Genomic DNA, 17,448 nt, shown 5'->3' with positions numbered 1-17,448 from the left:
TGGCATATAAGAGGTGAGGGAGAGTGTAGAGTGCAAGGGTTCAGGCCCTTGGTAGGTGTTAAGGGGGACCATGTCATGGCCTCACTGCGGGCTCTGAGCAGTCATAGTGACGCACAGTCTCTTATCTGTGCCCTTGACCATGGCCCGTGTTTTGGTTTCTTCTATTCTGCAACACTGTTTGCTTTGTGTGTTTGGAGACAGAATTTTATGAACGGAGGAAGTGTTCCCGAGTGGATCAGATTAGTATCTTTCTGGACTTTGAGCCAAACTGGCAAAGGGCATGCCAACTAGATCTCTCCAAGTATGGGGCTCATCAGGCATTTCAAGGGGCGCCTGGGAGGCCACCCAGCTGGGACAGTAGAGTCCAGACTCCAAGCTCAGACAAGCCACTTGTCATACTTGTTTCCTGTTGCTGTTTCCTTAGAACAGCACTGGCTGGAATTTTCCACGTGGCTTCACCTTTTGAAATGGCTGAGGAGTGCCAGCTCACAGAGTTACTGTTACTGGCTCTTCATTTTTTTTTTTTGTTTTAAGTAATTGGTACATAAACAATGACTGAATGTATTCTTTCTTTACTGAATGTATTCTTTCTTTTGTGAGAGGTGGTGGTTTATAGTTTTTTTTTTTTTAATTTTTATTTTTTGGGTCCAGTCGTGGGGCCTGAACTCTGGGCCTGGGCGCTGTCCCTCAGCTCTTCAGCTCAAGGCTAGCGCTCTACCACTCGAGCCACAGCGCCACTTCCGGCTTTTTTCTTTTTTCTTATGTGGTGCTGAGGAATTGAATCCAGGGCCTCATGCATGCAAGGCAAGCTCTCTACCACTGAGCCACCTTCCCAGCCCGGTTTATAAAGAGCAATGGAATGATGAGTACAGTGATCCCTCACCTGTGGTGGGAGTTATGTTCCAGAGAACCCCCATGATAGGTGCTACTTTGTGGATTTTCTTCCTAGGTCAGAAAAAAAAAACCCACACTCAATATCTGGCTCTTGCAGTATGTGTGTATGTATGTACACATGTGTACCCACGGGTGCACCACTATCATGGCCTGGACTCAGGACCTCTCACTCACCTTGGTTATGCCAATGGCACTTACCCATGCCTCCAGTCTGGCTTTTTGCTGGTTGTTTTGGAGATGGAGACCCTTGAACTTTTCTGCCCATTCTGGCTTTGAAACACAATCCTCAGATCTGAGTCTCCTGAGTAGCTAGGATTACAGGATTACAGTGCCTGGGTTGGCTGTTGTATTTCTTAGGTCCCTTTTAGTCAGGAAAGACTCCTCATTTCCTCTCCCTCCCTGGCTCCCAGTCATTGACTTCATGAAGAAGCTGGGCCCTTTGTGAGGAAGGAGACCATAGTCACAGTATTCGTCTGATTCCTTCCTCATGGTGTCATTTGGCTCCGTGGATTGACCTTTGTATTTCCTTGAAACTGGAACTTGAAAAGGTTGAACTACAGTTAGATCCAAGTTAGTTTACGTATTGTTTTTTTGTTTGTTTGAAGAATACTTAGATGGCTCCACGTCTTATATTTGCCCTCCCAGGTACACACTGTCTGAATATTCTTAGAACTCACCAAGCCTAGTTGGTAAGTTCATAGGGCAGCTTCATTAAGTTCTTTCCCCCCACATTTTCATGTACTTTTATTCATTAAGGATCATTTTCTGAGTATATCTGATCTCTATAGACTTTGAAAAAAATTGTTTTTAACCCCAAACTCTACAGTGATGAATAAATTCCTGTTTTGTTTGAGCTGTTTTTGGTTTTTCCCTTCTCTCTCTTTCTTATGCCATTTTAAACTCAAAGTTCTTTACTTCCATGATTCCACTGTGAATTTTTAAGCATGCTGAAAAGATGAAAGAATTAGGTAATAAAAACTGTACGTTAGTTAAAAAAAATACAATCACTATGCTCGGTGTTGGTGACTCATGTCTGTAATCCTAGCGACTCAGGAGGCTATCTAAGGAACATGGTTCCAAACTAGCCCGGGTAAGAAAGTCTGTGAGACTCTCATCTCCAATTAACCAGTAAAAAGCTGAGAGTAATAGAGTGCTAGCCTTGGGCAAGGAAGTTCAGGGACAGAGTCCAGGCATTGACTGAGTTCAAGCTCCAGGACTGGCACGCGCGCGCACACACACACACACCACACACACACACACACACACACACACACACACACACACACACACACACACAGAGGTTACTGGCCTAATGAGCTGGATCACCCATATTTTTCCAGCTATTTGGGAGGTGGAGATTGGGAGGATCACAGTTCTAGGGAAGTTTAGGCAAAAAAAAAAAAAAAAGTTTGTGATCTCTTTTCAGGTAATAAAAACTGGATGCAGTAGCATGTACTTCTCAGCTACATGAAAACTGTATATAGGAGGATCCAGGTTAAAATCTATCTATCTATCTATCTATCTATCTATCTATCTATCTATCTATCTATCTATCTATCTATCTATCTATCTACCTACCTACCTACCTACCTACCTACCTACCTACCTACCTACCTATCTATCTATCTATCTATCTATCTATCTATCTATCTATCTATCTATCTATCTATCTATCTATCTATCTCTCATCCTGTCTTAGAACTAACAGGGCAAAAAGGCTGTGGGTTTTACTGAAGTGGTAGAGCACCTGCTTAGCAAGTACAAGGCCCTGATTTCAAATGCTAGTATCACACACAAAAAAATCAAGTCCTATCAGACTATACCAATCATGTCTAGTAAGTATCCTGTACCTTGTATCTAAGTTATTTTGTATCTTTGTTATTGAATCTTTAGCATAGATTTCTAGAAGTCAGATTGCTAGATTCAAGGTTAAATGATAGTAAAAATTTGTTAGATATTGCTAAATTCTGTTCTTGGCATTTGAGTAATGTGTAAGTGCCTGCTTTCTCACTGGCAGATCAGTAGATATATTGTCAGAGGTTTTTGCTCAGGGCTTAGGCACTGTCCCTGAGCTATTTTGTTCAAGGGCTAGCATTCTACCACTTGATCCACAACTCCACTTCCGGCAGCTTTTTTTTTCTTTCTTTTTTTTTTGTGCTTAATTGCAGGTGAGTCTCGGACTTTTTGGCTTTGAACCACTGTCCTCAGATATCAGCCTCCTGAGTAGCTAGGATTACAGGTGTGAGGCACCAGTACCCAGATCATGCTCTGTTCTTGAGCTTGTTTGACTTAATTTGCTTATTGTTGGCACTCTGCCACTTGGGTCACTCCTTCAGCCTGACTGGTTTTTGCTGGTTATTTTGGGGATGGAGTAGTAAACTTTTCTGCTCTGACTAGCCTTAAACTGAGATCCTGTGGATCTCAGCCTCTTGCGTGGCGAGGATTACAGGAATGAGCCCACCAGTCTTTAACTTAGAGTGCATACGGATCTATCTATCTATCTATCTATCTATCTATCTATCTATCTATCTATCTATCTATCTATCTATCTATTTATTTCTTCTTTTATTATTATAAAGGTGATGTATAGAGGGTTACAGTTACAAATGTTAGGTGAAGAGTACATTTCTTTTTGGACAATATCACATTTCCGTCGCGCTCTTCCAGATTTTCCCTCCCACCCTACCCACACATTGTATAGTTCATTTTTAACATAGTGTCTAGTGAATATCACTGCTGCATTTGTTCACCCTAGAGTAGTTTTAATAGCTGTTTATAGTCCTTTTTTCGTCATTTTATGGGCTCTGTCATTCTGGTTCTGTTTTGACTCATAAAGGGCTCTCCCCCAACCTGCCTTCATGAAGCTTCTTCTTTTCCTGTTTCTACTTCTGGGAATTAATGGCACTAATACAAAGACAACTGAATGATCTTAGTTACAAACTAAAAAATCCATTTTACTTACCAGGTCAGAGATGGTGTTTTTCTGATTTCACCATATTGAAAGTATTTTTAGTTACTGTCATTTCATTTGAAAACAAATAGGGCAAGGAAACTAGAGGTAATACTTAAACGATACAATGGGAAAATACTTGAATCACGATCCTCAAGTTGTAAGGATGGTCTTGTGAAGATAATTACTTTAGACTTATGGATTCATTTTTTTTCAATTTCAGAATATGAGATTTCTGTGAACAAAGACTTTGTTTTGGTTTAACCCTGTCTGTTCTTGTTGTGTTTCTCTTCCTCTCCCCCATCCCTCTTAGAAAGCTTGCATTTGTTCTTTTTTCCCTATAGGATTTGTGGTTTGGGACCATCAAGAGCAAGTCTGTCCCTTACCAGTAGCTCTTTGTAGGCCACATGACCTAGGGACAGTAAAGGTCAGGATTACATACAATGGAATATACCCATTTCATAGATTTTCAGACTCACACAGGTGTTTATTACCCAGATAGAAACCGTTCTTCTTTCCTCTTCTTTTCTTTTTCCTTTTCTTTTAGGTCCAAGACCAAAACTGGAATTCAGTACCTGACACTTCACTTATTGGCTAGTGCTATACCAACGGAGCCATGCCTCCAATCCCAGAAACAGTTCCTTTTTAAAACTGCAGCCTGGGTCCAGGGTTGTAAGTTTAGGCAGTGGGATGCTTGTTTGGTTTCGTGCAGTAGCCCTGGGGAAACCTAAAAGAGCCAGGGTGGCCTTCTGGTTTCTGGGTCACACAGCTGCTTGGTGGGGAGTCCTGAAGGCATGGCTTTTTTCTTTTTTTTCTTTTTTTTTTGGGGGGGGGGGGTCCAATCGTGGGGCCTGAACTCTGGGCCTGGGAGCTGTCCCTCAGCTCTTCAGCTCAAGGCCAGTGCTCTACCACTTGAGCCACAGCACCACTTCCGGCTTTTTTCTTTTTGCTTATGTGGTGCTGAGGAATTGAACCCAGGGCCTCATACATGCAAGGTGAGCACTCTACCACTGAGCCACCTTCCCAGCCCCATGACTTTTTTCTTTTACTCTTTTACTTCTTGCCTAGAAAGTGGGAATAAGACCCAATCTGTGACTTTTTTTTTTTTAATGAGGCTACATAGCATACCTAGAAAAATGCCCAATGTGTTCTAGGCATTCAGAAAATGTTCATTGTTCAGTGTTTACTGTTACATGTTGTATGGTCTTAGTTATTGTTCCTAATATTGAATCTACAAATCTGCCCCCTCCCCCCAACTGGAGTTTAAATTTCTTACAAAATAGTAAAGTCAGAAATGGAACCCATGAAGCCAGGTGCCAGTGGCTCATGCCTGTAATCCTAGCTATTCAGGAGGCTGAGATCTGAGGATCATGGTTCAAAGCCAGCCCGGGCAGGAAAGTCCGTGAAACTCTTATCTCCAATAAACCACTGGAAAACCAGAAGTGGCATGGTAGCTCAAGTGGTAGAGCACTCGCCTTGAGTTGAAGAGCTGAGGGACAGCGCTTAGGCCCAGAGTTCAAGCCCCATGACCGACAAAAAAAAATAAATGGAGCCCATGGTTCACACTTGTCATCCTAGCTACCTATTTAAAAGGCTAAGATCTGGAGGATCACAGCTTGAGGCCAGAACAGAGAAGCCTATGAGAGATTTTATCTCCAATCAACCATCAAATGTTGGATTAGAGGCATGGTTCAAGTTGGAAGAGCACAGCCACGATCTCATAAGCCAAGACCTGTAGCAGCGTGTGTGTGATGTGTGTATGTGACGCACGTGCACACACACACACACACACACACACACACACACACACACACACACACACACACACGAAACACCTTATTTTCTGTAATATTAAAGGCCTTAATAAAATACCATACATTTTGGCTAATTCACCTCTGGTGAAATCCACAATACTGCTCTGAATTTTGTTTAGAGATACTAGTCTGCTAGGGCTCCCATAATATGACATCATGGATTAAGGGCTTACACAACAGACATGGACTCCCTCCCTATTCCTGGAACTGGATATCTGAGACCAGCGTGTCCACGGGGCTGTTTCCAATGAGCTCTCCCCTTGGCTTGCCCAGGTCCACCTTTCACAGTGTCCTTGCCTGGCCTTTCCTGTGCACCCGATCCCTAGAGTCTTCTCATGAGGACATAGCCTATGGGGTCAGGGTCCCACCCTGATCCCACTGAACCTGAGTGACCTCTGTAAAGCCCTTTCTTCACATAGTCACATTGGGATGAGGGCATGGACATATGAATTCTGACAAGACAAGAGCTCTCCTCTATGGAAAGGATTAAGTATTTCTACTGTAGTCAATGTGTAGGCTCCTTATTGCCTTCCCTTCTCCTCACCACAGATGACAGACTCTTACATCTTCTTTCCTTTTCTTTTTTGGTGGTAAGGTTTTGAACTCAAGATCTTGTATAGGTAAGGGCTCTACCACTTGAGCCTCCAGCTCTTTTTTCTTCAGTTATTTTTCAGATAAGGTCTTGTACTTTAGCTCAGGCTAGCCTCAGACAAGATCCTCCTTTTTACACCTCCTACATAGCTCATGCGTGTGCATGAGCCATCACAGTTTGTTTGTTGAGATGGAGGCCTTACTACTTGCTCAGGCTGGCTTTGAACTGTAATTCTCCTGATCTTCCCAGAAGCTGGGATTATAAGTATGAGACCCTATACCTGGTTCTAAACTTTCACTTTTTTTTATATTCTCTGCTTTTACCATTCACAACATGTGTATCTATAATGTAATGACTTTCAATCTGTGACCCTGACCTCCAGACAGAAATAGATTTGTGTGTAAGTAGTAAATAATTCACAATTTGGTGGCTACTCTGACTTAGAGGGCATGCAGTCTATTTTCAGTTCCATTTCATTTTTTTTTTAGCTGTTTGCTAATGAGCATACTTCATGCAATTTGAAAGACCCTGTTATGCAAACTTAGATTGGGTTGTGGACATAGGTTGAATGACCTTCCATTTGAGCTCTTTGGGGGGGTCATAGCTGTGCATGCAGCCTGCCTTGATTTACCGTTACTTGTGAAACCCATCCTAAGACTTCCCTGCAGAGGAAATCATAGTTTGGAAGAGTTCCCTGCCATTTGGCAACCTTTGTAGGAAATAGCCAGCAGGGTGGAAAAGTTTCATCAGCTCCATTGTTTTTGCTGAGAGAGGCACACAACTAGTCTTACTTTCAGAAGCAGGGGAGAAATGAAATCTCACCTCAGCTACAGGGGGTATGTGCTTATTTTTCCTCTTTTTAGGTATAGGCTTGGTTTTGTTCTAGAATTACTTTTCCTTATCCTAATCTTTCCCTAGGAGATAGAAAAATTATTTAAAAGAAAATAAAGGTCTAAACCAGGTGCTGATAGCTCACACCTGTAAATCCTAGCTATTCAGGAGGCTGAGATCTGAGGATTATGGTTTGAAGCCAGCCTAGGCAGGAGAAAATCGGTGAGACTCAAAGTAGAGCTGTGATTCAAATGGTAGAGCATTTTAGCTTTGAGCAAAAGAAGCATAGGCATAGTACCCAGGTCCTGAGGCCAAGCCCCACTAGGGACACAAAAAAACAAAAGCAAAACTCTTCCTTCTATGGGAGGACGCTGAGACAGCACAAGGCTGTCAAGATCCCTTCGAATTTCATATTTGAATGAAATTCATTACATACCTTGGACATGGAACTGAGCTTCCATTTCCTCCTTCAGGCTTCATTATGCACCAATGACACAATGCTGGGAACAGGCTAGAACTAGAAAAGTCAGGCCTGTCACCTTTCTTGCTGGTCTCCGTTTCTCCAACTTAAAAATATTTTTTTTAGGGGCTGGGAAGGTGGCTCAGTGGTAGAGCGCTTGCCTTGCATGCATGAAGCCCTAGGTTCTATTCCTCAGCACCACATAAGCAAAAAGAAAAAAACCGGAAGTGGTGCTGTGGCTCAAGTGGTAGAGCGCTAGCCTTGAGCTGAAGAGCTGAGGGACAGCGCCCAGGCCCAGAGTTCAGGCCCCACAACTGGACCCCCCCCAAAAAAAAAATAAATAAAAATAAAAAAATATGTTTTTTTAAAATAAATGAAGACATTCATGAAAACAAGAAGCAAAGGATTGCCAGCTAATAAAGATACTCTCTCTTCAGTTCATCTCTCCTTGTTGGTTCTGTGTCATGACCAGTTTGTTTGATTGTCATGGACAATAATGGAGGAAGATCTAGAAAGAGCAGGTCTTCAAATGCCAGCAAGGAGTAGAGTAGTAGAGCCCCAACTTCCTCAGGGCGTCTGTGCATACTTACTGGCTTTGTGAAGTGCCTCAGCTGTCCCCTGATGCAAAGGTGCCATTTCAAACATTCAAGATTGTGACAGTGTTCTTGCTACTGTCACCACAGCTGTTCCCTGGAACTCTTGAAGTGGGCAGGAAGGCTGGCATCAGAGGTAGGGAAATCTGATGTGTACCTGAGCCCTGTTGGCCTATGATGGTCACAGCCAGCTGAGGAACCATGCAGATACTCTAGCTCCTAAGTTCAGGTAGAGAAAGGTGGCAGGTCTTAGGAGAGTCATGCTGTGGAGGCCTGAATTGCTTGGTTTGTTTTGTTTTAGAATGAGCTTTCCAGCTGGGGGTGGTGGCACATACCTGTAATCCTAGCACTGAGGCAGGAGGATTGTGAGTTCGAGGCCAGCCTGGGATGCATAGCAAGATCCTCTTCAAAACAAAACAAACTTTGCTTGTCCTGAGAGGTGTGGGGAACCCCCTCAATGGGGGAGAAGTAGAGGCAGAGGCAAGAGTATTGCAACTACTCACCTCAGAGTTAGTCCTAAGTGGGCTGTTCCTTAGAGTGCAAGACTAGAATACAAGGTCCCTGGTCACATGGCCTTTATTTCAGGACCAGGGACCCCCGGCCTATCAATAAGGGCACTTGACAGACAGGACTAGCCTTCCCCATGCTGACTGGAAGCTGGCTTTGGTGATGACCCAGGGATGCTGATTTATTTGGGTAAAGCTGTGCCTGAAAATTGGCAAAATACAATGGGGATCAGCTCTCTTGTCTTTTTACTCATTTCTTGTATGAACCATTCTGTCAGCTTCTCCTTCCTTAGCGCATGGCCTGCTCAGAAGAGCACTGCTAATCCAGATGCCCATTCTCACTGTCCCAAGTTCTCCAGTCCAGTTGAGGCCTCTGGCACTTTCTCATAAGGAGTACCAGCTGAGTCACTCTCATCCATAGTGTTTGTAGCCACAAGTGTTTTGCATTCTTTTGGGTTATAGAATATTTGTAATACCTTGAGGGGGCCCAAGTCTAAACACGTGATTCATTTGTGTGTCATATACACCTTATCCACGTAGCCCAAAGCTGGATTTTGTTTTTCATGGCAGAAATTTGAACTTGGGGCCTCAAACCTGCTTTGCTTTGCTTGCTTGGCTGGCACTCTACCACTTGAGTGATGCTTCTAGCCAGGCATTTTGCTGGCTAATTGGAGATGGAGTCTCAAGGAGTTTTCTACCTGGGCTGGCTTTGAACCACTGTCCTCCACACTTCAGCCTTCTTAGTAGCAAGGATTATAGACACTAAAGGTGATATGCCATATTTTCCATTTTGTGCATGAAATAGTTTGTATACTTTGAAGCATCAGAAATCAGATGTGGAAGCTCCCCTTCATAACAGTGTGTCATGGTGCCAGGTTTCACAGCAGGGGCAATGCAGCATCATGATTTTTGAATTGGAGATGGAGATGCTCACCCTGTGTTGATAGGGCCTTCCCATGAATTTACCTTTTGGGGAAAGGTAATCTGAAGGAAAGGTACAGAGAGAAAGGAAGTTCAGTTTTAATAAATGTGTATCTGCTTTGGGGTGCAGGGTTTGTGCATCTGGTGTCGTTCTGCTTTTGCATTGACTAGATAATTCTGTGCTGTTCACTTGGCAGTCAGTCATTATTTGAGGTTAGAAAAAAATTCCTTTTTTTTTTTTTTTTTGGTGGGGAGCATTGGTCATGGGACTAGAACTCAGGGCTTGGGCACTGTCCCTGAGCTCTTTCACTCAAGGCTAGTGCTTTACCACTTTGAGCCACAGCTCCATTTCTAGTTTTCTGCTGGTTAATTGGAGATAAGGGTCTCACAGGATTCCTTGCCTGGGCTGGCTTTGAACTGCAATCCTCACACCTTAGCCTCTTGAGTAGCTAGGATAGGAGTGAGCCACCGGTGTGGCTGGAGTCTTATTCTGCATCTCATTCTGGAAATGTAGCCAAGCTAGACCTACGTCATACACAGGTGTGTGTGTGTGTGTGTGTGTGCCTGTCATCAGTGCCCCTTTGCTGAGCGTCTGCTGGGCCTGTCACTAGGAGCTGGGCACAGTCCCTGGGCTAAGGTCCCACCAGGCAGTGGGGATGCCTAGGAGGTCCTTGGAAAGAAATACAGATAACTAAAATGACTAAGCTCTTTGTGAGTGCTTTTACTTGGTGCTTTGGTAATGTGGTAGATATTTTGGTGACCTTTCAAAGAAATTTGGTTTAATGCTCCTGGGTTTTTTAAGGACCCCCCCCCCCCCCCCGCACCTTGTCTGTCCCACTTCAAACAGGTTTTTAGGGGATATTTCTTTGAGTGACATGAAGTATCCATTTTTGGTGTGTGTCTGTTGGTATTGGGACTTGAACTCAGGACCTGCATACTCTCCTGTACTTGGTTTTTGTCCCTCCCCCTTACCCCCATTCTACCACTTGAGCCACAGCTCTACTTCTGGCTCTTTGGTGGTTAATTGGAAGAAACGACTCAGATTTTTCAGCTTGGGCTGGCTTCAAACTAGGATCCTCAGATCTCAGCCTCCTCAGTAGATAGTATTACAGGAGTGAGCCACCGATGTGTGGCTGAAATCCATTTGTAATTCTGTAAACTTCCAGGCTCTTGCTGGCTGGGTAGAGCTCTGCTGGTTGCATGGCTCACAGGGCTTTTCCAGAGGCTCTTTCATGGTGAACTTGGGCTCTGGTACTTTTGGGGGGACTGTTGTTTTCACGGGGGAACAGTGCAGAGATAGTTCAGAGTCCCTCTGCTACTTGGGGCCTGGTCCATGCTGGCGCTGCTGTGTGACCTCAAGTGTTTGAGTTGTTCTGTTGGTACTGAGGAGATCTGTATGGCCATGGAACAATCCCAAGGGTGTCCTCATTGGTCAGCTGGCCTCTCATGGAGCAGTGTTCCCCCAGACTTCAGCAGAGGGTGGCTGTACCAGTTAGAGTAAGTGGCCAGGGTGTGGGACTTGCATAAGTGCAGGTTATACACTAGTTGGAAAACAAAGTCATGTTCTAGCAATTCCTTTCGCTTTTTAATCTTGCTTTCTTTCTCTTCTAATGCAGGTGCCACATTTGAGGAAATCAACCAGCACTGGGACTGGCTGGAACAGAACCTCCTCCACACCTTGTCTGTTTTTGATAATAAAGATGACATTGCCAGCTTTGTCAAAGGGAAGGTGAAGGTAGGTCCCTGGAAACTGGCTTTCTGTACCCTTACCTACCCCCCCACCACCTCCACCCCCTGCCACTTCCTTCTCAGATTGTCTTAAACACTTTACATTAACTCCACATTAACTCAATGTTTTGGCTTAGTATATAAGTCTGAATGAGTTTAATGTCTTACCTGGAAGGTCTTGTAGAATTGAAGTACAACAGATTTTACTGGTGAGGATCAGACTGCATTCTCAAGTCTATTTCTTTTACAGAGGTAAAGGGCCTTTTGGTAGTGGTTTGAGAAAACTGGGATGTTGAGATGTGTTTTTTTTATAGAACATTCTTTGATTCCTTAAATTAGAAATTCTCAACTTTCTCACTGGGACATCTCAGCTATGACTTATTATTGCTTATTACTGTTTTTGGTCATGGGGCTTGAACTCTGGGCCTGGGCACTGTCCCTCTTCAGCTCAAGGCTAGCACTCTACATTTGAACCACAGTGCCATTTCCAGTTTTCTGGTGGTTAATTGGAGACAAGAGTCTCACAGACTTTCCTCCCTGGGCTGGCTTTGAACTGCGTTCTTCAGAACTCAGCCTTCTGAGTAGCTAGGATTATAAGTGTGAGCCACCAGCACCCAGCTCTCTTCCAGCTTTTTGATGGTTAATTGGAGGTAAGAGTCTCATGGGGACTTTTCTGCCTAGAGTGGCTTCTAACTACTATCCCCAGTAGCCTCCTGAGTAGCTAGGACTACAGATGTGAACCACCAGCACCTGGCCCATAGATCATTTTTATACACTGTGAATCCTATACAGTCTGCACTTGGTTTTTGAAAATGGTCTGCTGAAGGCCAGTCTATAAGGGCAGTGGTCAGTGTTGGTAGCCATGACCACTTTCACATTCTCACTCCTCATCTGTGGTTCAGTTTTGATGATAGGTAAGAGCCATTGGCGCCCAGCTATATCAGTTGTTTTGAGGTCATAATAATCCTCATGACAAAGTGGCATGACAAATTTAATATGACAAATTCTGATCCCCAATACTTTGAAGCTAAAATGCCTTAAACAAGTCCTTGCCCCAGGCACTATTGGCTCAAACCTGTAATCCTAGCTACTCAGGAGGCTGAGATCTGAGGATTGCAGTTCGAAGCGAGCTCAGGCAAGAAAGTCCAGGATACTCTTTATCTCCAAGTACTCACCAAAAAGCCAGTGGTAGAGTGATAGCTTTGAACATAAAAGCTCAGGAACAGCACCTAGACCCTGATTTCAAGCCCCAGCATCAGCACAAAAATAAATAAAAAAAAATTTAAAGCTGGATCAATAGAAAGCCCACGGATTGGGAGAAGATCTTCACTAGCCATACAACAGACAAGGGTCTCATCTAAAATATACCTGGAACTCAAAAAATCAAATCCCCCAAAAACAAATCTGCAAAGAAACAATAAATAAGTGGACTAAATAAGTGGCCCAATAAATAAGTGGACTAAAGACTTAAAGAGAAACTTCTCTGAAGGATGGCGAATAGACACATGAAGAAATGCTCAACCTCTCTAGCCATAAAAGAAATGCAAATCAAAACAACATTGAGATACCACCTCACCCCAGTTAGAATGGCTATAATCAAGAACTCTAATAACAACAGATGCTGGAGGGGACGTGGACAGAAGGAAACCTTACTACATTGTTGGTGGGAGTGTAAACTTGTTCATCCACTTTGGAAAGCAGTGTGGAGGTTCCTCAAAAGACTCTACATAGAGCTCCCCTATGACCCAGCAATCTCACTTTTGGGCATTTACCCAAATGATCACAAACAAGACCATATTAAAGCTACCAGCACAACTATGTTTATTGCAGCATTATTTACCATATGGAACCAACCCAGATGCCCCTCAGTAGATGAATGGATCAAGAAAATGTGGTATATATACACAATGGAATTCTATGCCTCCATCAGAAAGAATGACATTGCCCCATTTGTTAGGAAATGGAAAGACTTGGAAAAAATTATATTAAGTGAAGTAAGCCAGACCTAAAGAAACATATGTTTCCCTTATTTGCAATTACTAGTATATGTCTAAGTCAAGCAGAAAAGGTCAGATAAGTTGATGTTAGGGGAATGAACCCCAAGATAAGTATTCAAATGTTTTTTTTTTTCTTTCATGTAATTGCTGCTAACATATTTATAAGATGATTTCTGTGTTGCTTTGTATGTCCCTCCCCCGCGATATAACCCCTGCTTTCACTGGATTTGATGTTGGTATAATTTGTGGAGGGGAAGGGCAAAAACAAATCATTTAACTAGGGATACAGGTGGACACATTGCAACAATGAGATGTAGAAGTCATTATGTTGAAAAATGAACATTACAACTTTGGTGGGTGGGGGGAGGATCGGGTTGGGGGAGGAGGGGAGAGTATGGGAAGGGATGGGAAGGGCAAACAAAGAGGAGGCAACAATGCTTGATAAGAAATGTACTCGTTATCTTGCCCATGTAATTGTAACTCCTCTGTACGGTATTCTCACAATTAAAAAATTAATATTGTTGAAAAAAACACGTATATAAAAAAAGAAAAAAAAAAGCTAGAAGTAGAACTGTGGCTCAAATGGTGGAGCACTTGTTCTCTGCTTCTCTCTGGCCAACTCTGAAGAATCTGGGAGCTAGGACTTTCCTACTTACATTCTAGACATTTGGCACTCTATAAAACTGGGGGAAAATGTCTTCTGCTTTAAGTTGAGTTTATATAACTAGACACTTCGGGTCCTTAGAAGTCAGGAGGCTGCACCAGTACCACTGGATGCTGGTCTGAATATGCCTGTTCGCTCTAGAACCTTCCTAAAACCCCAACAGGCCTCTGGAGCCAGGGGAGAACACAACATTTGTGTTGTGTTGTAAATATACTTTACCAAATCTAATTATTGCCATCTACAGTATTAAATAACACTGAGAAAAGTTGAGTTAGTGGCTCAGGCCTGTAACCCTAGCTACTTAGAGGATGAAACATGGAGAACTGAGGTTCAAAGCCAACCCACGCAGAAAAGTCTGCTAGATGTATGTCCAGTTAACTAGCACAAACCAGGCTGGAGTCAGGGCTCAAGTAGTAGAGTGCCTGCTGTGAGCAAGCAGACTGAGCAAGAGTGTAAGGCTCTGCGTTTAATCTCTGGTGCTGGCAGAAAAGAAGAAAAATATAGTGAACAAAAATGAAAATTGCTTTAGATTTATTTGAAAAATAAATCCCATTATTTCAATGTCAATGCCTGGGTTTAATTTCTAAATACCTTGTACTTGAAGTTTGGGTTATACTCCCTAAAAGTGTACTTGTTTTATGGAACATAAGCTTTCAAGAGAAAGAAGGGAAAAATTATAAAACAGAAATAAGGGAAAAGTTACTTTGTGTCCTGCCCTGCTGTCTGCCCACATGCAGGACTTTGGAAGTACCAGATCCTACAACACTTGACTCATATTGTTGCTTTACATGTGAAGATGATATAGAATACACAATGGTAGTGAAATGTATGTGGCTTTATAGGGCCTATTTTTGAACATGATAAGGGAGACTTTTGTTTGTGTTTTTTAAAAGATTAACTTCCTAAATAATTTTTTCCACAGTCAGGTTTGGACTCAGGGCCTTTTGCTTGCTTTGCTGATTTGCTTGGCTGGCACTCTACCACTTCAGTCTGGCTTTTTGCTAGTTAATTGTGGAGAAGAGTCTTTTGGCTTGTGTGTGTGTGTGTGTGTATGTGTGTGTGTGTGTGTGTGTGTCAAGGCTGGCTTTGATCTTTGACCCTCCATGTCTCAGCTTCCTAAGTGACTAGGATTACATAGGCATATGCCATTGGTATCTGGATAACAGTTTTAACTTTAAACTCACAGATCAGTGATTCTGTAGAGTTGATGCAGTGAGTTCATTGAGTTCACATGCAGCAGTCAGTTATCTGGCCCTCAGATCTTTTGTGTCAGTTAACGTTCTGTCACTAAAAAAACACCTGAGATGATTAATTCACAGTCTGGGCCATGGTTGGTTGACTCCCTTGCTCTGGGTAGCATGGCAGGGACCTTTGGCAGAGTTACAGTTCCCTCATAGGGTGGGCAGGGAGCAAAGTGGGTAGCAAAGAGGCTAGGCCACAAATTCCCTTCAAGGGCATGTCCCATGACCACCTGCTAGCTCCCATTTCTACCACGTTCCAATTCCACCAGCTCTGGGGAGCATACCTTCATCACATAGGATGTTGAGGGACATTTAAGATCCAAACTGGGCCATCCTTGAAGAGAAGAACAGGAATACTAACAAAACCCAACTGCTGGTAAGTGGTGGAGTGAAAGTTGGGGTGCTTTATGGAAGCAATGCCCATTTAGCCTTCCTGCTAACCATCCCCACCCTCTCCACCTTCGCTCTTCTGGATAAGGGACCGCTATGTTTCTGTGCCCAGGCTCTGATTGCTGAGGAGACCAGCAGCAGGCTTGCAGAGCAGGAGGAGGAGCCCGAGAAGTTCCGAGAAGCCCTGGTGAAGTTCGAGGCTCGATTCAACTTCCCTGAGGCTGAGAAGCTGGTCACCTACTACTCCTGCTGCTGCTGGAAGGGCCGGGTGCCTCGCCAGGGATGGCTGTACCTCAGCATCAACCACCTCTGCTTCTACTCTTTCTTCCTGGGCAAGGAACGTAAGTGTGGCAAGCCGTATGCACAGCTGTCGGTCTTCAGTCAACCCTGATCACGCTTAGCCTTGCTCACAAGAGAAGCCATCAATGAAATTTCACAACAAAGAAGATGTAAATAAGTAGAATGGCTGAGATGACAGCCAGAGATATGTGATAAACTTCCAAATGATGTGTGCAGATATTTATGCTTAATTACATATCCTTCTACTGTTGAAACTGGAGTTTGAGAGATCCTAAGGCTAAACTCTCGGGGTTGGGGGTGGGGTGGGGGCTTCTACGTGTTAGTTCCGTCACTGGTTCTTGTGTGCCAAACAGACACAAAGTATAAAGAAAGGAGATTTGTGATGTACGTAAGCCACGGGAAGGTAGCACTTCAGTCCATCTTCAGCCATCTTCAGGGTATAGATGTGAGCTGTAGGTTTAAATAGACAAAGAACTGAGGTCAGGAGGTGATAGAGCAGGCCAAGTCCTAGTCCTGGCCTGGTTGACCTAATCTTTGTTCCATGAGGTTTCCAGACAAGTTGTTCTAGCAGTCCTCCTTGGAGGGAAGCAGACAGACCACTGTTGGCTGTCTGTCCTGAGATTTTTGACTGTCTTTTTCCTTTGGGGCAGTTTCTGTCATCTTTCCTTGTAAAGATGTTACTAAAGTTAGATCCCCGTCCTTCCTGGAACAAGGTGACCAAGGTGACTGCGGAGTTACTGCAGGCATGAATGGCTTCCATGGAAGGACACAGAGGCAAAGTAAAGGCAAAGTGCCTAAGCTTTTAGCCTGATTTTCATTAACTCATGGATCCAAGTAAGTGGTCAGTGCCTTTCCCAAGAGGCAGTACAAGTACCTCTTACACTATTGGGGGGTCTTGATTTGGGGAGAGCTCCTTTTTTTTCTTGCTCCCTTTTGATGCATTTCTGTGGAAGTCACTTCAAATAACTCCTAAAAGGTTTTTACTGTTGAGGATTGCTGTGACTATTTCTAAGAGAGTAAGATGTATTCCTGCTTGTTAATACAGGGAGGCCATTTAAAATATCCAGCCCTGAAGTTCACACTGCTGGATGCACAGCTAGATACATAGCTAGATGCTTCTGGAAAGGGAAGAAGCATCTGGTGGGCCTACCTGAGTTCCAGGCACTGATTGACTTCTCACATGTTCAGTGGCAGGTATTGTCTTGGGCAGGTTAAATTAAAAAAAGTTACAGTGTTGGTTGTAGATTGGATGTTTCAAAAGTTATTCCCATTAAAACTGCTTCCAGAGAGCTGGTTGCATGGCCCAGGGGTAGAGCACTTGAGGTCCTTTTGTTTGTCCCTCAGCCATTCAGCTCAAGGCTACTACTTGACACAGTGCCACTTCTGGTTTTCTAAGTGGTTAATTGGAGATAAGAGTCTCATGGACTATCCTGCCCGGCTGGCTTTGAACCAAGATCCTCAGGTCTCAGCCTCCTGGGTAACTAGGATTACAGGTGTGAGCCCGGCTTTGTCTTTGTTTTAATATGGTATGTTCTTTTCTTTCTGCCTTATGATGCCTTGGACATAT

The 17,448-nt window shown here is 43.6% G+C and overlaps 1 protein-coding gene across 1 annotated transcript in view; it reads left to right on the top strand.

Annotated features, from left to right (window-relative positions):
• Tbc1d8 (TBC1 domain family member 8) overlaps window positions 1-17,448 on the top strand; it is a 124,111-nt gene that overhangs the window by 57,110 nt on the left and 49,553 nt on the right. Inside the window, exons 3-4 of the mRNA XM_042695461.1 lie at window positions 11,178-11,296; window positions 15,694-15,922. Of these exons, the coding sequence (XP_042551395.1) occupies window positions 11,178-11,296; window positions 15,694-15,922 (348 nt within the window). The remainder of the gene's footprint in view (window positions 1-11,177; window positions 11,297-15,693; window positions 15,923-17,448) is intronic.

Source organism: Dipodomys spectabilis, unplaced genomic scaffold (genome assembly GCF_019054845.1).
Source record: "Dipodomys spectabilis isolate Male_0828 unplaced genomic scaffold, ASM1905484v1 ptg000187l, whole genome shotgun sequence".
NCBI classification, from domain to species: domain Eukaryota; kingdom Metazoa; phylum Chordata; class Mammalia; order Rodentia; family Heteromyidae; genus Dipodomys; species Dipodomys spectabilis.
This window is presented reverse-complemented; position numbering and strand designations above follow the sequence as displayed.